At 40.9% G+C, this 23,685-nt stretch overlaps 1 protein-coding gene across 1 annotated transcript in view; it reads left to right on the top strand.

The window, feature by feature from the left end:
* The first annotated feature begins 1,124 nt into the window (after window positions 1–1,124).
* PDE4B (phosphodiesterase 4B) overlaps window positions 1,125–23,685 on the top strand; it is a 217,402-nt gene continuing 194,841 nt past the window's right edge. The window contains exons 1-2 of the mRNA XM_033151870.1: window positions 1,125–1,240; window positions 4,361–4,590. Of these exons, the coding sequence (XP_033007761.1) occupies window positions 1,199–1,240; window positions 4,361–4,590 (272 nt within the window). The 5' untranslated portion in view covers window positions 1,125–1,198. The remainder of the gene's footprint in view (window positions 1,241–4,360; window positions 4,591–23,685) is intronic.

The raw sequence follows: 23,685 nt of genomic DNA, 5'->3' as shown, positions 1-23,685 counted from the left end.
TGTCGGCTCCCTCAGCCTGAAAGCGAGATGAGTGCCGCAACCTCATAGTTGCCTTTGACTGGCCTTAACTGTTCAGGGGTCCTTTACCTTTAACCTTTTGACCTGTTTCATAGTGCTCATACAAATTGAAGGCACTATTCAGTTCCTATCCTGCAAAGAGCTGGAACTCTCAGGTGGTTCATTGATAATGAAGCTGAGTTATTCTGTGTCACATGCTATTGGTCTTTTTTACCCAGTACTGCTTGCTCTGTCAACAGGTTTCCAAGGACTCAGCAGATCTTTCCCACCACCGCTAGCTTTTAACTAGAAATGCCAGGGATTGAAACCTAGAGCCATTTGTGCAAGGCATGTGCCTTATTGTGGTGCTATAAGTTCTAACTATTGTGTGAATGAATCTTTCTGTGATTGTCCTAAAATGACATGGCTTGGCATGGCTTAAGGAAATGATGAAAGTGAGAAATGGATTGTTTTTTAGCACCATCCTTCTAAACAGGGGAAATCATGGTGATTGACCTGTAAAGATTATTTGGGCCCGTAGTATTTTTACAGTCACTCTAGAGAAGTGATACACACATGGTTTCCTTACTTTAGCTGAATAAATATAGCTTATGGTGTAGGCCTAATGATAAATTAAGAACTCATAATACATCTGCTTCTTTTTAATCTAAAATGTGATGGTGGGATGTTTGGGGGGTTTGGTTGGTGGTGGGGAAAGTTGTTGCTGTTGGGTTTTTGTATTTTTATTTTAGATTTTGCTGTGATTGATGTGGAAATTGTTTAGTTTGGTTTTGTATTTTTTGTTTTATTTATTGTTTATGAGTACTTTTGCTATGTTGTAGTTATGTATTCCTTTTCATTTTGTAAGCTGTATTGAGCATGGCTTGAACTGCGGAAGGGTGGCATACAGATAAAAGTATGTATGTATGCATGTATGTATGTATGTATGTACCTTCTCAAAACTGAAGTCAGTTATTTTTTGGCAAAATAATTATATTTATGGAGTTCTACTTTGTCCAAGTATTGTCATGACAAATCCACATATGAAGGCAGAGTCAATTGTGGAAAAAATGTGTGATTGATCCTTCAGCATGGACCAAGAATATGATTATCTTCTCTTTTGCTAGGTTTATTGGTCAGGCAGAAAAAACACCACTGAGAAGAGTGCTTGACATAACTGGGACAATTTTCGATCACCATCATGAAGAAAAGCAGGAGTGTGATGACAGTCACCACAGATGGTGTAAGTGTGTGTTTTATATATGTACAGGGGGCTACCTTCACCTAGTTCATTCGCATTCCAGTTGACACAGTTGTTTGTATACGCATTACTTTACCTCTTATTTAAAAGACTTCTTATTCACAACAAATACTCTTAGTGCTCTTAGAGAACATCAGCCGGTCACACACTTCCTGCTGCTTTAAATATATACCGGCAAGAAGTGCCAGTGCACATGATTTATGATTTTGCAGAAAAACAGTATATTGGGCTGCATAGAGAAGTGAAAGTTGGCTTGCTCATAGCTGAGATAAAGCGAGGGCTTGCTGATCAGAAGGTCAGTGGTTCGAATCCCCGTGACGGGGTGAGCTCCCGTTGCTCGGTCCCAGCTCCTGCCCACATAACAGTTCGAAAGCACATCAGAGTGCAAGTAGATAAATAGGTACCACTCCGGCGGGAAGGTAAATGGCGTTTCCGTGCGCTGCTCTGGTTCGCCAGAAGCAGCTTTGTCATGCTGGCCACATGACCTGGAAGCTGTACACCGGCTCCCTTAGCCAGTAATGCGAGATGAGCGCTGCAACCCCAGAGTCAGACATGACTGGACCTAATGGTCAGGGGTCCATTTACCTTTAAAAGGAAAATGGCATTGGTACAAAGGCAGGCCCAGTAGCATCATGCAGCATCTTTGGCCTCCATGTCCATTGCTGTGTTGGCACCTGGCCTGAGTCTCCTGTGCCAGGAGGCTTGTACCTACTGTTTTTATTCCCCCCAAAGCCTCTAAGGTAGACATAGGCAAACTCGGCCCTCCAGATGTTTTGGGACTACAACTCCCATCACCCCTGACCACTGGTCCTGTTGGCTAGGGATGATGGGAGTTGTAGTCCCAAAACATCTGGAGGGCCGAGTTTGCCTATGCCTGCTCTAAGGCTACCAATGGCTACCGGTACTAGCCACGATAACTGTATATTATATTCAGCATCACAGGCAGGATGCCTATGAATACCAACTTATGGGGGACATGAGTGGAAGAGTAGTATTGCACTCATGTTCTCTTTGTGGGTGTTGATCTGTTTCAGAAGAGCTCTTCTTATGTTCTTAGTGTTGCTCCAGAGAAGTGTGGGAACTTCAAACCATATCTCAAAAGCTTTCTGGTGCTGATTGCTGTGCTGCTGCCACCACCAGAGACTGGCAATGCTGGAGCACCCCACCCAGGTCTCCTTGCTGAGTGCTGTTTCAAGCCTCAAACATCAGGCATATCTATTTCATTATGAAAATAAGTTTTCCCTGGGAGCAAATGGGGGTCACTGGAAGGTGAGATACCTCACTTTGCAAAAATCCTATTTGAATTCCCCCCTTACATTTTTAATGTTCAAAAGGTGCACTTGAATTTCTCATGATCTGATGTGCTCCCCCCCCCCCATTTTTTCTGGACTACAGTAGTTTTAAAGTATGAGGGGATGGAGAGAAAAATTATTTAACTAGGCTGCTAAATTGCCCTCTCCCCCGATTTACTTTTGTGTAGATTGCAACCCTTTAAAAAAGGGAAGTAGTAAAGCTATATAAGGTTATTAGCTACAAGAATGTGCCATGTTAGTGACAAGAAGGAAGTTACTCCTCAATATTTTTCGTGTATAAATTTTTGCAGTGACTAATGAACTTTCCCCAATTTTTTAAACTATTGTGGTGGAACTAAGACTGCTTTCAGAAGCTCTTGTATTACCATATTGACCTGAATATAAGCCACAGCTTTTCCCCCAAATTCTGACAGGGAAAAGTTCAAGTGTGACTTATATTCGTGACCGACTTATATTTTGCCACCGGCAAAGCGGCACAGCTCCCCCCACCCCAGGAGGCAGCCCAGGAGTGCTGGGCAACGGCATTCAGCCTGCCCGTCACTCCCAAGCCCCCCCCAAGCAATCAGGGGGAAGGGGGGTGGGAGGCCGCCAGCAAAGTGGCGCTGTTCCCCCCCCCCCTCCCAGGAAGCAGCCCGGGTATTTTCTTTTTTTTCTCCCCCCCCTTCAATTTTAAAGGTGCGGCTTATTTGCGGGTGCGAGTTATATTCGGGTCAATACAGTATTCTGATCTGTTGTTTGGCTTCACAAATTGTGCAGTTGGTCAAGGCTTTTCCTCACCAAGCATGACCTGTAACAAGGTTTATTCTTGGTTATACCCTATGGTTAATTTGGAAAGAGCTTACGAACAAGCCTGGGTTTGGATGACACACCAAGTCAAGAGTGGGGAACTTTTCTGGCTGCATGGGCCCAGATCATTATCAGGATCAGTCTCACAAGCCATATTTGACAGGTAGACAGAGCCACTGACCTGTCAATTACCCAGTGGCACAATGATGTCAGGTGCTGCTGAAATGAAGGGGTTTATTGTTTTTTTTAAGCAGGCTCTGTTTTGTCTTGGATAAGCAGGGGTTAAATCCTGCTGCTTTGGTTGTGCACCCCTGTTCCCTTCTGGGAACAGGCGCATGCAGCTAACACAGAATTTAACCTTGCTCACCTGATAGCCTGTCAGTTAGTGGACTGTTATGTGTGGTTTGGGGGAAATGGATTTATGCGCCAGCTTGGACCTCCTGACATGCCCAAACTGGCCCATGTGCCAAAGGTTCCTCACCTCTGTACAAAACTTTGGCTTGGTTCATGGCAACAAATAGGACCAGAGGTGTGTGGCAAAGCGACTGCATATGTGTGCGAAGTTAAACTTTGGCTTGGCACGACACATGAATCAGGCCATTATGTCCTGTTGATTTCAGTAGGAAAGAGTTCAGCATGTGCTTAAGTTACCTGTTTCGGTTGCTGGGTGAATTGCACCCAACACCATTTTGAACTGACCTTTTACTCATTTACAGCTATTTTGTAATTTCACTGTTGTAGTCACAAGCTGGAAGCCAATCACACAGCTTGCCAAAATATATTAGTGTAGAATTGAATATTCTTATTTATCTGTGTCTATACATGTTATCCACACACACAAACACACACACAATATATATGTTAATAAACTATTTTATATGTTTTTCATGTGAATGAACAGTGTACATTTCCATTCTGTATTTGTAAACATTATTGATATTCTAATTCATGAAATGGAATCCCTGTATAAATAAAATATATTTTATTTTTATATTTCTAACAGAATGTGAAAGATTACTTAGAATGTGGCCTGAGCAAGTCTTATAGTGCATCTAGTAACACGCTTGGCATAGATCTCTGGAGAGGAAGAAGATGCTGCTCTGGTAATTTGCAGTTGCCACCACTGTCCCAAAGGCAGAGTGAAAAAGCAAGAACACCAGATAACATTTCTAGACCCACAACTTTGCCCCTACTGAACCTTCCCAGCATTGCCATTACCACTTACCAGGATAGGTAAGTTTCTCGAAGAGAGATTACATCTGGGAAGTTTGATACGTATTATCTTGAGTTCTGTAGGCCTTTCTTTTGTTAGAAAGACTGTTTCATAACAAGAAATGCTCGTGTTTCAATACAAAACTACCATACAAAGAGCATTAAAGGGAAATGCAATGAAAGTCTTTTCAAGTTTGTTTGTTTTTTCACTCAACTTGTCACCGGATTTCCATGGCATGTGCATTTTACAAAAACCATTAAGTGGTGAAGCCGTTTACCATGCACTCTTCTGGAATTTTAAACAAAGTTGGTATTTTAGGAAACTTTATTCCTTGATCCTTTGACCATGTTAAGTGTACACCAAGAGCCACGGAATGCTGAAAAGATGAGGGAAAAGAGAATTGAAGAGTAAGGAGGGTAAATTGGCTTGCTAGAACTTCTAACAGTTTACCTGTATCCCTGAACCGGAGCACTCCTGGGGGTGGATATACTGCAATATTTTGCTGCAGGTCCTACTTGTTCAATTTCTAGTTCTGTTTTTATTGTGGCAAGGAGCAAGTTAACGTTCGTAAAATATTTTTCCCCAGTATAAATATGCAATATATATGCTTGAAATTTTAATGCTAATTTAATTACTATATTACTGTATTTTGCCTTTATAGTATCTTCAGAAGGTTTTAAGAGTAACAGTCCATATTCCCAAGGAAACTTTATCTGAAAACTTCCCAGAGACTATTAGAATATCTTTGAGGGCATGAGCAGAATGTGTATCTTTCAGCAAGATCTACTTAATGGATTCTGTTGGATGTTAGTGATGCCCTGTTCAGCAAAAATTCATGGGGGGTGCGAAGCCCTTTCTTTTCACAAATCCAAAATGAATAGCAAAGAAAAGCCACGTGTCTTTTCTTAGGGTACCTAATGCATTATGTTTGAACAGCTTGTCTCCTTTTGCCTTTAATCTGTATAGCTTTCTATTACTTTAGAAAGATGAAACATTCTTTGATCTTATTACCTTTGCATACATTTATTTTGAAAACTTAAAACTTTTCCAACCTGGATATGTTGCAAGATCTCAATACTATTAATGAATAAATTCAGTCTCCGTATGTTACTTAAAGTCTTAAATGGCTCAGGACTGCAATACCTCATGGACAGCCTCTCCCCATATGAACCAACCCAGACCCTGCAACAATCATTTGAGGCCCTTATTCGTGTGCCTCCTTTATGAGACGTTTGGAGGGTGGCAACATAAGAACGGGCTTTTTTCTGCCTTGGCTCTTTTGCTTGTGGGATGTTCTTCCCAGGGAGGTTTGGCTGGCACCTTTAGATGCCAGGCAAAAAAACACCTATCTTCTCCTAGGTCTTCAGCTAATTAAACAACTTATGACCTCACTTCATTCATGTGAGTAAGAAGCATCCATCAGTTATCCTGTCACTCTGAATGATGATGTTAATGCTCTTCCTCTGAAAAAAAGAGAGAGGCCTGGAGCTGGGTTTCCCCCATCAGCTGTATGGTTCACCAACAGACTATGATCATTTCAACGGTTTGATAGTGCTGTCTACTCTCTTCCCAGCTGAAAAACCTTTCCACAGCCTCATATGTGCTAACAGACTCACACCCCGCCCACAAAAAAACACCTCTCACTTTTGAACAGTTGGTCATAAATATTCCATACAAACTGAGGAGCTGAGCCAAGGGTGTTTACTTCAGGTTTTTCCTTTGGTTGCATTTATTTGATTTGAAGGGAAAGTGTAGATTGGCAAGACCAATGTTGGTCTTCATATCTCGCTGATCTTTGCTTATATTTAATTTCTCATTCATCTCCTTACAATGATAGTAAAGGACTTTTAAATGATTATCCAAAGCTGGCTTTGGCAGCCTGAATAAGTGTGTAGATTGCCATGAATATATGTGGGATTGGGTGAAAGATAAGACGCAGGTGTTCCGCTCTTTCTGAATTTGTTACATGTTCTACTTAACTATTTCCATCCCTAAAATACCTATTTCCAGAAAGAGCAAGCCCCATACGGTTGTCCTTCTTCACACTTATGATTATAGATTTGGCACAGTTTTTACACTTTCTCCTTTAAAAGATGTAATAAAGAAAGTTCATGTGCAATTTGGTACAAAGCTCCAAGATTTGCTTATTTTCCTCAGTCTGACCCAATTGTTAAGAGGGCAGGTCAACACATTTCTCGTTTGGTTTTAGCTAAATATAGCCAGAAATTACTGGTTCGTGATTAGTTTCTTTACAACACAAGAGGGCATTGCTGCACCTCTTTTCTGATACAGTATGCATTTAATAAAATATCTTCCAACTGGTTACAGCCATCATGCATTAAATATCTCCTAATTTGTGTTTTAAAAGTATGATTGAATTAGCACTGGCTTTTTTTTGGGGGGGATTTAAGTTTCTGATATACGGCAGTATAGGTCATGTCTGATTTAATAGGCATTGTGAAGCAGAACCCTAAACCTAAGTGTCATTACAGAATGTCTGCTGTAGTGTCACAAATGCCTTTTTCGGTAAAATACTGCACATGATGGGTGTTGGAGATGCAATGCTTTACCCCTTCATTTGTCTGTGATTACATAATTGCTCACCCCCAAGTGTTTTTTAAGTTGTTTGTGCACTGGTTGGAATGACAAGCACCTGCAAAGGATGGATGTAGTGAAGGGAAACTATGCACCTGAGGAAGAGCTTGGACATTTTGAGATATGTGTGAGATAACTTACACAATTTCTTTTCAACTTCCCACACAGATTCATAAACTCTATTTCTTGATGCCACTACATTGTGAAAGGGAAGGCTCTTCTGTTTACCTATGCTTTAATTCTGCTAAACAATGTGAAATAAAATAAAATTGGAATAGAGGCATATGGGTACAGCTAAACAATTGTGGTGTCCTTTCCTCACAATAGACACCTCTTCATGCTGTGATGCAATCCACTTACTCCATAGCTAAAGTGAAAAATAAAATTGGATTGCCTATGCATATCAAGACTCAAGTTGTTGTTGGCATCCGTCTGTCTCAAGGGACAGTGGAGTGTTCCTCTGGGGGTGAAGCCAAACCGCTGGAGAATCACAGCACCTGCTGTAGCTGCAGAGACTGGTAACTCATAGCTGCTGCCGCCTCTCACATTGTTTTTTGCTGCGTTAGCAGCACCAAAGTGACCTCTTCAGGGTGCAAGCCTGGGCAGTGTGTATGGAAGTCCTGGGCTGCCCAGATTAGAAGACCCCTCTCTCTTGGCTTGGCTGATGTGGTCCAAAGAAGAAGAAGAGTTTGGATTAGATATCCCGCTTTATCACTACCCGAAGGAGTCTCAAAGCGGCTCACAATCTCCTTTCCCTTCCTCCCCCACAACAAACACTCTGTGAGGTGAGTGGGGCTGAGAGACTTCAAAGAAGTGTGACTAGCCCAAGGTCACCCAGCAGCTGCATGTGGAGGAGCAGAGACATGAACCTGGTTCACCAGATTACGAGTGTACCGCTCTTAACCACTACACCACACTGGCTCAGCACCGGCTAAGCTGCAGGAGTTGCCAGAAGGAGGCAACTGTTTTAGGATTTGTGTAAGGTTTACACCTTAGCCTTTTCTTCTTCTGATGTCCCTCAAGGCAGTGGGTACAGATTTTCCTCAGGGCTTACTCCAAAGGCCTATCTCATGAAATGGGTATAGCCTCAAGGCAGCAAATGTTTAGGATCAGAGCTTTTCTTATCCTAGATGGGCTACTATCCCAGGTTGAAGAGCCCCATCTGCCCCTCATTTCCCTGCAACTATCTTCTTGACTGTTGGACCCATTGTTGGTCTTGTCCACTCAATCTGCCAAATGAGGGTTTGAGACCCATCGGCTACACTCACCTGGTTTAACAGGCTGATAGAAGCCATTTCCCGCGTGTGGCTGCTGTCACTTGCTGACAGCTTCTAGGAGCCATAGGTGAGAGCTGAGTGTAGGGTGGGGGCCAATGTTGGACCTGCTACTCCAGAAGAAGCATGGCGTGTCCCCCACAAGAGGTGCTACCCCTCCCTTAACACCCCCTTCCCCAAATACTCAAGTATGTTGAAGGAAAGAGAGTGTGGAAAAGCTTTCTTGTGCATATTGTCTGCAACATTAGCATTTCTTGGAACTGGCATTCACATTTTATATTGATTGGGTTTTTAAAAAGTTACATCAAAGTGACTCATTAATCATTGACATCTTCAGAAAATCTCTTGGCAATTAGTCATGTTTTTAATCATTCCAGCAAGCTTTCTGGCATTTGACTTCTGATACTGCAGGTCAATTTTTATTCTGTTATGTGTTGGTATTAAAATACCTTCTAGTCACCAGTACACTTGCATGAATTTATGTATTATCATTATCAAAACATTTTTTTTTACAAACTGCGCGAAGCATATATACTTATTTCTCTCACGTAGACAAATTGGAGCTAACAAAATATATTTCCCTATGCTTGAATTAGCAGTCTATGTATATTCTATGCATTGGCTATGAAAGAAAACAGTGTGAAAGGAGAAACATCTCATTCTAGATGGTTAACTTAGTTGCAGTTACTTTAAATAAGAATGCATGCGCTGCTAGGTAACTGTCACTTTAGATGGTATATCAGACATAATACAGGGTCCCTGCCTCTTTAAGAAGATGCTTAAATGAGCTTTGGAGTTTCTCACCTTAACAAAATATAAGTCTATTACTCTATGAGGCTCCTCCCCCACTTTCACTCGCCCAGTTATCACTCATTAACTAGGCACCTTGGACCATACTTGCACTGCTCAATCACATCCACAACCTCTTCCTTGTGGAGTCTGCCAGGCTTCTGTCAGAACTTCAGCTGCAGTTTTAGCAACGAAGGTTGCTTCAAAAGCTACCATGCTGAAACTTAACTACAACTCTCTTATCAACCATTGGATAGTCTCCAGTTGATCTACTGTATCTTCCCTCAAAAGTACAGGACAGTTTATATACAGTTTGCCCTTTGCATTCATCTTTGAATTCTGTTAACTTTAGCTGAAGCTGCTGGTACTTACCCGTAAAGTCTTAAAGGGCTTGGGGCCCAGTACCTGAAGGAGCTCCTCTTCCTATACCAGCCTGGCAAGGTCTTAAGATCACCTGCAGAGGCCTGCTTTAGTTACCTCTTTTGTAGACGTACATTGTTTTTCCATAAAATGGAGAGGGTTGTTTCACACCCCCACACCCCCGTGTTGAAGTCATGACTTTGGGATTCCCTTTCCAATGAGCACATCTGGCAATGACATCACAGGATTTTAAACACAAGGTGCTTAAAACAGGTGCTTCCTGTTTGGGAAGCTTAGATAAATTTTGGAATTCTGACTTACTCTGCTGTCTGCTTGTTTCTTTCTGTTTTTCTTCTTCTCTTACTGTATTTGTTAAGTTTATTTGCTGGTTTTAAATTGTCTTTCTATGCTGTGTGAATTAGTTTGATTCATAGTTCTGTACATCACCCTGGGAACTTTTGATGAATGGCAGTAGGGTATTTATTTATTTTAAAATCTTTCTTACGTTATTAAAGAGTGAGATGATTTTCTGTTGGGAAGTATGTAACTCTCTGCTAAAGGGAGTTTATAAGAGCCTAATCTGGGTCAATCTAAAATTGGACGAAGTTTGGTATTTGCAATAAGGTAATTTTTTTTAGCGTTGCTAAACCTAAAATATTTCATTTTTAAAAATGGCATTTGTATTTTTTGTGGGTTCATTTATTGTCATACATTGTTGTTAGGCAATAAACTGCATTTGTCATAATAAATAATGACAAAAGACTAGGAGATAATTAATCCTGACTTTCAATAAAACAAGGAATCTGGTTTGGGTATATGGGGTTGCTTCAGAGAGAGGTCCAACAGGAATGAGTCCATGTGTAGGAGCTTCACCCATGCTGTTCAGTGGCCATACCTATCCTGTCTCCAGGACATCCAGACATGAATGATAGCATTTGGAAAGATGCTATGTGCCAGAACTCAAATGTTTGCTTCCGGTTTGTGTGCTCGTTCTTCATATTTTCAAGGGCCAATTATGACACGTATCAGACCCAACAAGTATCAGGCTTCATATACCCGCTGCTATGCAGAACTAACATCTAACACATGGTTGCCTGACATTGGCAGAGTGAACAGGGCCACACTTATTTCTTGCACAGGAGTTACCTGTATCTAGCATTATCTGAAGGAATCCCCAAGTTTCAAGGTCATTTTGTGTACTGTTTAGAATTGAAACTGATATGATTCCAGTAAAGAAGAGTTCAGATATTTGGCTTTTTAAAATTAATAGAAGTGCAGTAGGCACCAAAAGTATTGTGGTAGTAACCAATTAATTTAGTCACCCAGGGTGTAAAGGTTTAGGAGCCTCTCAGAGAGCCAGACAAAGGTTGCTTTGGCTTTCTAGTATTAGATTGCAAGAAAGGTTACCTGTTCCTCCTGCCTCCTGCCAGGAAGGTTCCTCGGTGGGTATTTTTTGCTAGGATTGAGCTTGTTATGATCCTTTCAGTTGAAGGATCTCTGTTAAAGGTGCAGCAGTTGCCCATATGAAATCGAGGACTTCATGGGGCAGAAGTTGTTATTTTTATTCTTGCTTTTTCTGGTTAGCCTATGGAACATGAGGGATGAGCAGCAGCAAGCTTTGGTTAATTATTACATGTGCAAGAATTGTAGTAAGCAAACACAAGAGTTCTGGATTTAAACAGTAGTTAGAGCTTCCTTCCTTACCCCAGTTCTTTGTAGAAATCTAAGAATGTGGAACAGAATTCAGTGATGAAAAAATGTTAGGCGTGGGTTAAAATGAGCAAAATGCTGGAGTATAAAGAACAAAGTGGAGAGAGTATGTCAGCTGCTTACCAACATTTTAACTCCTAAGAAGGCTATTAGCATTATGTTATATAAGCCAGGGGTGTGTGGAACTCATTTATATGCTGCCATATAAATATAGCATAGGTTTTTAAATATTGACAAATATTTTCCTAATACCAGTTCAGTGATATTGTCCATACAGATTAGATAATGTTTCAGTCTTGATCTATGCTTGTTTGGTAAGGTTTAGAGAAGCCTTCCCCAACCTGGTGCCCTCCAGATGTTTGGGGCATATGGAGTGGGGAGAGCGCTGTTGTGCTCAGGTCCTGCATTTGGGCTTCCCATAGGCATCTGGTTTTGCTACTATGGGAACAGAATGCTGAATTAGATGAGCTGAATTAGATGAGCCCTTCTCATGGACATGCTATTAAGGGCTGATGGAAGTTGTAGTCCAAAATATCTGGAGGGAACCAGGTTGGAAAAGGCTGGTTTTTTGGACTTCCGGCGGCTGGCGCCATTATGGACAGTCGTGGGTTGCTTCGGCTGCGAAGCACCCAGTTCATTCCGGGGGTTAGGAGCCCTGCAGCCGCATAGCGGGGCTTCGGTGGGGGCACGGGAAGAGCGTCCCGTGCCCTGGGCTCCCCGGCTGTGCCCGTTGCGCTCCGAACCCTTCCCCCGCTCCCCCTGTAAAAGGGGAGTGGGGGTGAAGGGACCACGGAGCCGGGCTTTAGGGGAAATGCCCCAACCGGGATGTTTACATGCGGCGGCAAAGTCCGTGATGAGCGTCTCTGTTCTACCTGTCATTAAGGAGTTGCTAAGAAACCAGAAGCTGTGAGTAATTAACTGACTCTTTGTATTCCGGGAAAGCTCTGGGATTAAGAAGAAAGGCAGCCCGCCTCTCTCCCTTCGGGTGGTGAAAGAAATTAACTCTTTAAGTGACTGCTGCTACAACAATCAATAGAAAGCAATTGGAATTTGAGAACTGAGTCTGTTGAGATCTCCTTTTGGGGGTTAACTGAGGAAAAAATATCTCCATTTGAAGTTTTGGTCTTTATACTCCGGGATCGGAAGAAATGGCGGCGATTTGGACTTGCGTAGGAAAAAATTGAGACAAAGGAAGGAAAAGACAGGAAACGTAACTTGATACCCACCTCCCCCCCGAAGATGTTGGACTTTGCGCTTATGTTGGCATTGAAGGATTGGGAGGAGGAGGAAAAACTTACTGTCTTTCAACTGGAACTGCTTGATCGAAAACTAAGAGCCTTGAGTGCGATTATAAATGGAAAGAATTTGTTTTCCACAGAGGAGGCTTTTCGAAAGTTTTATTCAATGGAAACAGACTTCTGCAAAGAGTTGGAAGATGTGTTGGAAGGATGGTTGGAGATGGCTGAGCAAATCCGAATGGAACAGGGACCGATTTCAGGGGGGTGGCAGTAGCCCTGGAACGGAAAGATTTCTAATATCCAGACTCCGAGGTGGCAGCTCGGGGTCGAGGGACATAGAATTAAGATTTCTACAAGAAGAAGAAGCATGGCACAAAGGCACGGAGAAACTCAGAATGGAGAGGACGAACATCTTGGAGCTCGATGCAGGGTTTGTTGTGGTTGCAACCTGGATCTGTGGACATTTAGAAGAATATAATTGGAGATCTGGTTCTGGTGAAGGACAGGAGAAGATAATGGACAGAAGGGGAGTGGGTTGAACTAATTAATGTATAATATAGATGGTCTGCCATGGTATCCGAAATCGGAGTGTGAAGTTTGTTAATTTCAAGTCTATGTTAAATAAGTAAGGAGATATTGAGTTTAAGTTAAAAGCAGCATGATAAATGATAGAAGAAATAAGTTTAGCTGTAAGAATATTTGGTTAAGTTTTAGGTTATAATGCAAAGAATAAGACAAAGGTGTTTTTTCTTTTTTAAGTAAAGTTAAATTTTCATAGAGAAAAGTTGTTAAGGAAATAGTATATTGTTTTAAAACCGAAGGTGTATAGGCGGGGGAAGTCAAACGTCAAGATTTGGAACTAGAAATTTTTTTTTAAAAAAAAAGGTATACAGGCAAGAAGAAGAATCCTGACATTATGTGTATTTGTATTTGTTTTGATATTTGTAGGTGTGGGGGTTGGGTTTGTGTTATTTTGTGAAAATGTCAATAAATTCTGATAAAAAAAAAAGGAAAAGGCTGGTTTTGGATGACAGAGAAGCTTAGAAAGTTTCATTTTGCGCACATCTGCACACACACACACACACACACACCATTTTGTCCTTCAGTGCCTGCCATGTTTTTCTTTAGAACAAGGTGACATTTCTTAAAAGGGGGAAAAAAACAGATCATGTGCTGTTTGTAACATCTAATGTACTCTATAGGAAAATGGTTTTTAATTACAATCTACTGTTTCTGGACAATATAAATGATAGCTTAGTTTGGAAAAGAGAATTACTATGATTATCGCAAGTTTCCTTGACAACCAAGTAGATATCGTGAATGTTGAATTGTTTTAGAGCTGGATATAGACTTGAAGGCTTCATCTAGGAAAAAATATTTCGGTGTGCTTTGGTGGCTTCTTTTCTTAAAATGGAGATTACCATGAAGCCTTGCCCAAAATGGTTAGGAATCTTATTGGTTTCAGCATAGACCTTGATAGGTGTTCAACATAATTACTCTCTCTTGTCATTTATGCCTTCGTTTAAAAAAAAAATCTGAAAGGCATGTCCACTGAACTATGGAAATATGCCAACAAAATGGGGAAGTATTCCTTCCATATTGAAGTGAAAGGTTATATGCCTTTTGGTCATGTTTACTGCTATTTAGCTTGGCATAGTTCACCGCAATAACATATTTCTATTCTATGACAGTGTTCAGAATAAATACTGTATTTGTGATAAATTTCTTGCCATGACTCTGCTTTTTATAAAGCCAGCAGACCAAAACAAGAATTATTTTCTTGGACGAGAGAGAACTTGAATTCAATAATGCCAGGCAGGAAATAAATGAGTTAGATCTAGCATCTGTGGCTCAGCCAAATATTAGGACAGGCTATTGGACATAGAGCCTTGTGCTTGCTTGCAATATAAGTTTTGTTCACATTATCCATGTTGTTTTCCCACAACTGTTGGTCTTTAACTGTGAGTACCCGTGCAACATATGATTAAGAAAATTCAAAACCTTAAGCCACCATTTGAGCCAAGGTAAATTAAAACAAAGGTGGGAAGGTGGGAAATAAAGATGAAAGGATGTAAAAGTCCTGCCCACAGGTGAGAGCCATTATGGTCGGTTTTCATTTTTGAGCACATTGCAGTTTGAAGTGGAAAAATCTGCCTGTCCACTCAGACTAGCGTCTTATTAAGTGTGATTGAAAACAATATAGAATCTTTTATTATATCTATGATACATTTCATAGATACATCATAAATTGAATTTTGGATAGCCTGTTTCTAAATTGTAAGGTTCAATAAAGATAGAGATGGATAAGAAATTCAGTTCAGTTTGCACTTCAATGCATAACTTTCTGACTTGCACTCCTGAATGAATATGTGAACCAAAGTGTAGTTATCCTTTAAAATTCTCATATTTTGAAATTTCCAGTGCAGTTCTCCAACTTCATAATACGTAGCAAAATGTGTATATTAGCGGAAGGTGATCATAAAAATGCATATACTAGTGAAAATAACATACAAAACTCATTATATTAGGAAAATTTGCTTGTGAAGATACGTATATCAAGAGCAATTCGCACAATGCTGATGAATTTTTGCGAAAATGTTTTTTAAAAAGTGCCGACAGATGTAGAATTGTTTCCGTGTGCAGCTCTGGTTCGCCAGAAGCGGCTTAATCATGCTGGCCACATGACCCGGAAGCTGTACCCCGGGCTCCTTCGACCAATAAAGCGAGATGAGCGCCGCAACCCCAGAGTCGTCTGCGACTGCACCTAACGGTCAGGGGTCCCTTTACCTTTTAAGAATGGAAAAATGAGAAATTGAGAGAAACCAAAAGATCACAAGAGTATTTTAATGGAAATCAAAAGCAACTAAAGATCCAGGGAATGCTGTCCTTTAGACATGGTTCCATACCTAAGTCACATTGACTTAATTGCTGGTCATTAGGTCCAGTCGTGGACGACTCTGGGGTTGCGGCGCTCATCTCGCTTTACTGGCCGAGGGAGCCGGCGTACAGCTTCCGGGTCATGTGGCCAGCATGACTAAGCTGCTTCTGGCGAACCAGAGCAGCGCACAGAAACACCGTTTACCTTCCCGCCAGAGTGATACCTATTTATCTACTTGCACTTTGACGTGCTTTCGAACTGCTAGGTGGGCAGGAGCTGGGACCGAGCAACGGGAGCTCCCCCCGTCGCGGGGATTCGAATTGCCGACCTTCTGATCAGCAAGCCCTAGGCTCTGTGGTTTAACCCACAGCGCCACCCGCGTGCTTAAATCTAGTTCATGTTGCAGGTACTGTAGCATATATCAAGAGACAAATTGCCAAAGAGTTAATTTGTCCTGCCTGTGGTTTATCAGTAAAGTAATTTTAACTGAAAATATACAGAGAAGTGTTTTGGCTGTCTATATTTAGCTTTCATCTGTTGCTGTCACAGATGAATATCTTGGATCTTTCAGCTCAGCAGGAATATTCTCTGTTTAGGGTAGCTGCATGAGTATGGTCTGATTATTATGGTTTAGCGTGACAGTAACCCCCTTATATAATCACATGAAAAACATGTCGGATTATTTACTACAGGTTGTGGTTTAAAATGTGAATAGATGATTCTGTTTTTTTGGACAAAGGCAGCTATGTCTTCATTGGCAATGAAATTTATTGTTTGGGTACACATTAGGCTCATTATTGCTGCAGAAAATCATTCCAAGATGCAGTGCAGGTAACTGAAAATACAGAAAGCTCTGGATGCAGGTAGCTGCACAAGCAGAGGAAGAGAATATGTTTTAATGATTCTCTTACAGTTATGTACTCCCAGCAAAAGTAAAGTGGGACAGCTCGAAGTGTATCTAAAACTGTGAAAGCTGTATCAGCAGGACTAATTAGCAAAAGAATTGGGCTGCTGGGGGGAAAAATCAGTGCTTAGATGCAGCCCACAAAAACCTAAAATAGTTATAACCATATTTAGGGGGAAATGCTTTAAAAAGAGAGAGAAAAGAATATGATAGAAATGAAATTTCTTGAGCTGAAATGAGGACAGTGGAAACATTTTATAACATTGCAAGTTTGAATCATGGGATAGTTTTCTAGGGAACAAACTGTTGTGAGCCTAGAACATCTGGTGCATATAACAATTTACAGAGAAGTCACTAACATGTACCGGTATTTATTAACTTGTAGCCTCATCCAAAAACTGGTTTAAGTGGAACATTCTACATAAGTGGATCTTCTGCATAATCATACCAAATTGTATGTGGGAAATTATCTTCTATCTTGTCATAGCTACGTGGCAATCTTATGTTAATGATGAGAAACAACATTGATTCCCACTATTTTAGAATTGGATGCTAAATTGTATGAATATGCAGTAATAGTCAAGTTAGCAAAATTACTATAAGTTTTATCACATTTGGAATTTTTTTTTGTGCTTTGCTTTGTTTTGTTTATTTTTTTGCAGAATAAGGCTAACACTCCTGAAATGTAAATAATTTATTTTAGTGGTTGTGACTCAAAATATGTTTACATAGATATGAGATATGCACACTTTGTACCTTTTCTAATTTTAAGTTCTTAAAACAAAATTACACAGATACAAAATACACATCACTAGTTATCTACTCTTGAGATGTTCTGTTCCATGGGTCCAAGTACAGTACAGACTGGGGAGAAGGATTGACTGATGCCCCGAAGAACCTAGTTGCAGGGATTCCAAAGAAAGATGCACAGAATTCTAGAGTGTTTGGTTCTAGTGCTTTATTATAGAGATCTAGCAAGAGACATATGCATAGCAATGCAATGCAGGGTAATGACATTAATGATGGGTATTTCAACTTCTTTTGGAACTCCAGCCCTGCCTACCCCCCAGCCATAACTTGTGTCTAGTCTTTTTGTATTCCTAATCTAGCAGGCAGCCACGCTCAAACACTAATTAATTACTGAGACTACTCGTCCTGCCCCCTCCCCAATAGCTATGGCCAGAAATTTCAGCCACCATCATATGATCATCATCCAATGCCACTGCCTTGACTGATATTTTGTCCCCACATTCTCATTTCAAAATATACTTTCAAATCTGAACACTTAAAAGAACTTATTTTCAGCTGTGATTCATTTCATGGTCTAGCTCTGCCTTCTTTACATTGCTTTTTATTTTTAACGCCTATCCTATGGCCCTACATGCCCTATCTATATTCCTGTTTTCAGCGTCCATCTTGATTCTTTCATTACAAGCATGTAATTCTAGTTTGAATCTTTATCTGAACCTTCTTACTGGCGTGCTCTGGTCCATGGGGTCACGAAGAGTCAGACACGACCAAACGACTAAACAACAACAACACTGCAAACAGTCTCCAAGTGGCCCCATTCAGCAAGTCTATTCATGGTTCTAACAGAAATTAAGGCTTGCAGAATTTAGGGATGTAAGACTACGGAGGAGATGGTGATGCCTAAAAGCATTGCTGCATTGCACTACTTATGCATTTGAACTATATGCAGCAGAATTTAAACAGAAAGTGAAGGAACCCTGGTGTGCTTCTCTTTCCAGTACATTAGGAATAGAATATTTTTTGAAAAATAATGAATCAGACAGATTTTCTAGCAGCCGTATTTGACACAAACATTAGCCTTTCTTTCTACTTTTTAGCCCATTCCCCCAAATGAATCGGTAGGGTGCTTCTATGCCTTTGTGACATGTACCCGGTAATAGATGCCTGGAGGTACATAGCAGTTCTGTACTTCATCTGCTCTTCCTATAATCTGGAATTGTACAGCTGAAGATAATGCTAGACAACACTCTGTTCTACATGAAGAAGAGTTCTGCATAACTTAAGCTGCTATACCAGTAGTATGCCCTTTCCTCATCTGCCTGCCTTATCTGAGCTGTCGGTAAAGACCCAAGTAACATTTCTAAAAGCCCACTGCTGAACATTTATCCCAACAAACTCAACTACATTACAATAGACTGTATTGGGTATTTGTGGTTCAGCTTCTTCTAGAATGTTAGTTGAAACACACATGTGGTCATAGTGATCAAAAGACACTAACACTTGAGAGCTGTTTAGTGGCAGGAACTATTGCACTTTAGATACATAATGGATATGTATCTGTCAAAGTTGCTGTTTCATTTGTTTCTCATTATTGCATGACAATCACAGGAGAGTTGCTTGGAATGGTCAAGTTAAGGGATAGAAACAGCAGTCAAAATTGACATATCAATATCCAATTATTGAAGTGTGTCTGCATGTATATATTTTTCTCTGTGGAAAGCTTGCTTGGATTTTGAATTCATTAGTAAAAAATACACCTGTGCACTTCAGAAGAGAATCCCCAAAGCAGCCCACATCACATCCTGCCAACTGTGATTACCCATTATGAATAATAGAGCAGACGGTTAAATATTCTTTGATAAATATTCTAAACCAACTAGATTCAAACTTGCTGAGGAAGTTCTCATTGAGAGAACACCAGCTACAATTACATTAACTCTTGCCTGCTTTATACTTCAAATAGTAATTTACATACACAACACGACCACATGCATATACTTTTGCCATACAGAGGAATATTCTTGGTGCAAGAATACATTTAGTATTAGTTTTTGTTCCATGGCCCAAGGTTGCTTGTTGGGGGGTGGTGTGCATGTGTACTTTGTGGTACACCATGTCAGCATCACAGACATATTTAAGCCCATTATCATCTTCTCCATCTTCCATTTTTTTGAGGAAGTAAAATGAGAGGAAGCCAGGGAGAAGCCTGCACTTCTTGAAATCACTAAGGAACCCCTCTAAGTACAAGTGATGGACAAGAACTACAGTGGATCCCTTTGGGTAGCTACCCAGAATTTATATGTCACTTGATGAGATGTGACTGGTTGTGACAATGGCTGGCATACACAACCATAGAAGTAAAGCTAGCTGTCTAAGATAACTGAGCAAGGAATATGAAACCATGTGAGAAGACTGACCGCAGGAACTAGGCCAGAGGAGGAAGGATCCAGAGTCCTTTGCTCAAGGTTTCCTGCAAGAGTTGCAAACTCCCCATCTCTATTCTGAGGTTGCAAAGGGGGAAAAGGATACCATCCTGGGTGCACTGATTGACTTCGGATCATTCCACAAATAGTGATCCACACATGAATAATTTTTATGTCAAATAACCATCTTAAATTGAACACGATGAGCATAATTCACTGCAAACTTCTACCCTTCCCTGTTTTAACCAATGGAAATTACAGTACATGATCAACTTCCATTCAAGTCAGAATGGGAGAAGTTCTGGTGGATAGTGGAAATTCAGATGAATTTTCTCCAGTTATCAGAAATGGCTGGGGTCAAAAGACAAGGTATGTGTGCTGTTGCAAACAGAAGCTCAGATCCATGCTTGTCAGCAACAGGAATGATTGAAGCCATTTTTACTTAGAAGTGACTCCCTACTTCCTAGAAAGTATATTTGGAACGATTTCCTTTAATCACTAATTGTCTCCCTGATGGTTGGAGTTTAACACTCCTTATATAACTAAAATTGTCTTTGCTTTCTGTTTTCTGAACTGGCTTTCTTTCAGCCCCTGCTCTCAGTTAAGGATTGCCAATCCCCACCATTATTTTCATCCTCATTTATTTATTTGCATACTTTTGTAAAACGAAGTAATAAAAATTATCGCCCTCCCACAGTTTGCTCACTACTGCCTCAAAGAAACTGGATCTAACATCTCCAACATATTGAGGCAAAAAACTGGGACATGTGCCTTCCAGGGATGTGCTCTCATGCAAGTCATGTGACCTGTGCAAGATTGTGGCCCCGAAAGGCATGTTTTTGAGGGGAGGGGGGCCAAGATGGCGGTGACCAAAAGGTGTGCTGTGCTCTTATGTGACAAAATGGGATGCCCCTGTTACCAGGACGTTTGACGGGTATGGAACAGGCGGGAAGTGAGTAGGTGGGGTGAAATGACCTGATATGTAACACACTGAACTGTCCAAAAGTTCTCCACTCTCCATTGTCCTTGCCAGTGGCAGAGCTTCATGCTCCAGCACCAGGGGTGGGAAGCAGGTGGGGGCGGGGCTGGCGTGTGTTGTGGGAGCGGGGCGCGCCGAGATGGAACCCTATTGGGATCCCGCTGCCAGGGGCGCCCCGCCCTCTACGCCCCGCCCTTCCTACAGCAGTGGTCCTTGCTTGTCCTTCCCAACATAAATTGCAGCACACACCCAGGCACAGTCTCTAGCCACTGTGCCCCTGCTGTGCCCTTCCTCAGTAGCAGCAAATTGTAGCAGTTAAGGGGAGATTGTGCAAACACTATTCATGCTTTTGGGTAGCATGGTTCAGCCCCTAAGGATTCCCAGTTTTCCTCACGTGAAACCTTGTCTATAAAAGAAACTGAACATTTGGGTTTCCTCCAGCAGCTAACTGTGCAGTCCCTTTCTCTTCTACCCCTTCTTGCACTGCTCCAAGCAATGGTATGCATGTCTGTCATTTTACCTGTCCACAGTGTACAGGCTAGTTTTGCAGTTGTGTTGTAGATTCCAAAAAGTCACCACAAATCAGCTCTGAAAAGGCATGCAAGTATTTGACAGTGATGTGGCCTAGATATTATGTAGAAAGGGAATCGATAAAGGATGGCAATTCCACACAAAACAAAAGGGTAAATTAAATCCAGGACTGGGGGTCAGATGGTTTCTTGGGATATGATGTGATATATTTTTATGTCTTGGTCATTTTGTTCCCCCTGGCCTGGAAGGACTATTGAGCTTTCCTGGTCAAGCTTTACCACTCAGCTGTATCTGACTTGCTTCAAAACTTAATTTTTGACTTCAGTTTCCTGACTCTTCATACAGCAGCTGCCTAAGGGGCAGAGCATTGATTATTCTCATGATTCATGAATTCTAAAAGACTCATGCTTTAATTAAAAGTAACTTCAGTTTATCATAAGAATGGAGTAGATAGAACAAATGGATTTTCTGGTTAACTACCTGATTTTGGCATGCATCTTTTCTGCAACAGCCTGTTCTTAGAAGATGTCCACTAAAAGAGTGATGCATCTTCGTGGTTGTTAAAATAAACCTGAAGTTTTGTCCAGCTATCAGAGACACTTCAAAGACTTGAGTGGGATTAGTTTCGTGGGCTGTGTAATTTAATCAACTTGAAATCCCAGTTCTGTGGTGGGCTAATGTTTGCTGTGGGGAATAATAATTGGCGTTCTTATGGATTGATAATTTCTCCCTTTTGAGCAATCAAATCTTGTTTTCACTGAATCATACAGTTTATAACTATTCATGTACTGCAGTTTTTGGTTAGCCCACCATCTTGGAAATGTCAAGCAAAAGATGAGGAAGGTCCTCAAAATATGTTGCCTGTTTTTTAAAAGAGCTTTTCAGAGGCTGGCTTCTGGAAGCATTCAGCTGTGAAGTAGCAGATGTTGCAAACAAGCTGTGGGATGAGGAGAGTGGGAGAATTCTTTCTCACAAAATACAAGAAAATAGGTTCCGCTTGTTCTACAAATAGTCCTCCTTCACCCAAAATCTATTTGCATTAGGATAATATTGCTCACAGTTTTCCCCCATCCTCAGCACCAACCCCTTTTTCTTACTCTGAATTAAACTTTCTACATGGAATATTTCAGGGGCATCAAAAAGATTTTGTTGTACAACTTTTTGTCCTAGCTATTTCTGTCTTCACTGGACCCAGAGCATTGTAGCAGAGCATGGTTAACATCCTGCACATTTTAGAAAAGGGTCGATCATCATGTTTATGTGAGGTACTCATATATGACAGCACAGACACTTGCAAAGCTTTGTGAAATAATGCAGGATGATTTACCACACTCCGCTGATTACAAAGAAATGAACGGGCTGCCAGCCAACTATACATGCTTCTGTGAAGGTTGTCTCCAAAGTGTGCAGTAAGCCTTTATAACTGCAGAAGCATTTGTAGCTGCCTTACTCCTTATTCTCCTCCTGGAATTAGTACTGTTTCACTTCTGTAGTGTCGGCATACACAGTTCTGAAATTCAACTGCGGCATATTTCTTTTCCTCTTGATTGCACATAATGACGCTCCAAGCTGAGAAAACTGTGTTTTTCTTCAATCACTTGGTAAATATTTTTGATATGTCCTCAATGCCAAGCAAGCCATACATGCACAGTTTTGGATTGGTAATTTCCATCTACTAATACTCCCTCTGATTGATACTGGCATCCTATAAGGAGTAATATTGTAGCTGGATGGTTACAGAGATTTCTTTGCATTTTCTTTGTTTCAAGTTTGCATTATCAGGTTTTTTCCCCAATTGCTAGATTGTCACAGGTATTTGCTTATCTTCCTTTTCATCAGAAATAATAAAAAACCCTTCTATATATAATTGTCTACCATGGTACCCAAGACACTCCAGTTGTCATCCCAGTGTTTGAACAAGAAACTGATTGAAGTGCAGGGCAATTTTTTATGCTGCCTTAGAAGGGACAGAATCTGATTCACTTAACCTTAATTGCAATGGCTCTGCTGGGCTAGTGAAAGTAAACAGCAGCTAAATGTAATTTTGGCTCTCGCCACAGGCAGATATTATTCCACATATACCCAGAAGAAATCTACTGAGCAGAGAGATGCTGTTGGTGGGTTCCTCCTGTCCACACAGGTAGGTTCTCCACCTATAAACATAATTATAGGTAGCACCTATTCAGAACAGATAGTGTATAAGATGGCAGTACAGTAATGATAATCATAATTCTGCAAACTGCCTCCCAGGCTTTCTCATCTTCACCATAGACCTTTGAGAAGTGGAACAGCACTGGGTGTGAGCTGACTTGCTGAAGACCGCCCAGATACTGGACCCAATCCGTGTTGGTTGAATTCCAGCCATATTTTCTCTCAGCACTCATTGCAAGCAATTGCTTGTACTAAAAGCTGGCATTGATTTGCGAAATGGAAACATCATTTGAATGGAATTTTCCAAAGTTTCCTTTTTGGTTTTGGGTGGGGGAGCTAGTGTTATCTTATCTATAATTTGTTTGAAATCACCCCTTTTTTAGTTGACAGGGTTAGCATTATCTTTTGGCTTTTAGAGAACATTGTGCTAAGAAGATTCCTAGCAGCTGTTATATGAAGTTTTCCTTTCTTTTGGTTTGACTCATTGTTGCTAATCCCTTTTAGATGGTACAATGACCTAAGTGACAGAAAGA

This window comes from Lacerta agilis, chromosome 6, assembly GCF_009819535.1.
Source record: "Lacerta agilis isolate rLacAgi1 chromosome 6, rLacAgi1.pri, whole genome shotgun sequence".
Lineage (NCBI taxonomy): Eukaryota > Metazoa > Chordata > Lepidosauria > Squamata > Lacertidae > Lacerta > Lacerta agilis.
The sequence above is the reverse complement of the archived record's forward strand: the minus strand, read 5'-3'. Positions and strand labels throughout refer to the sequence as shown.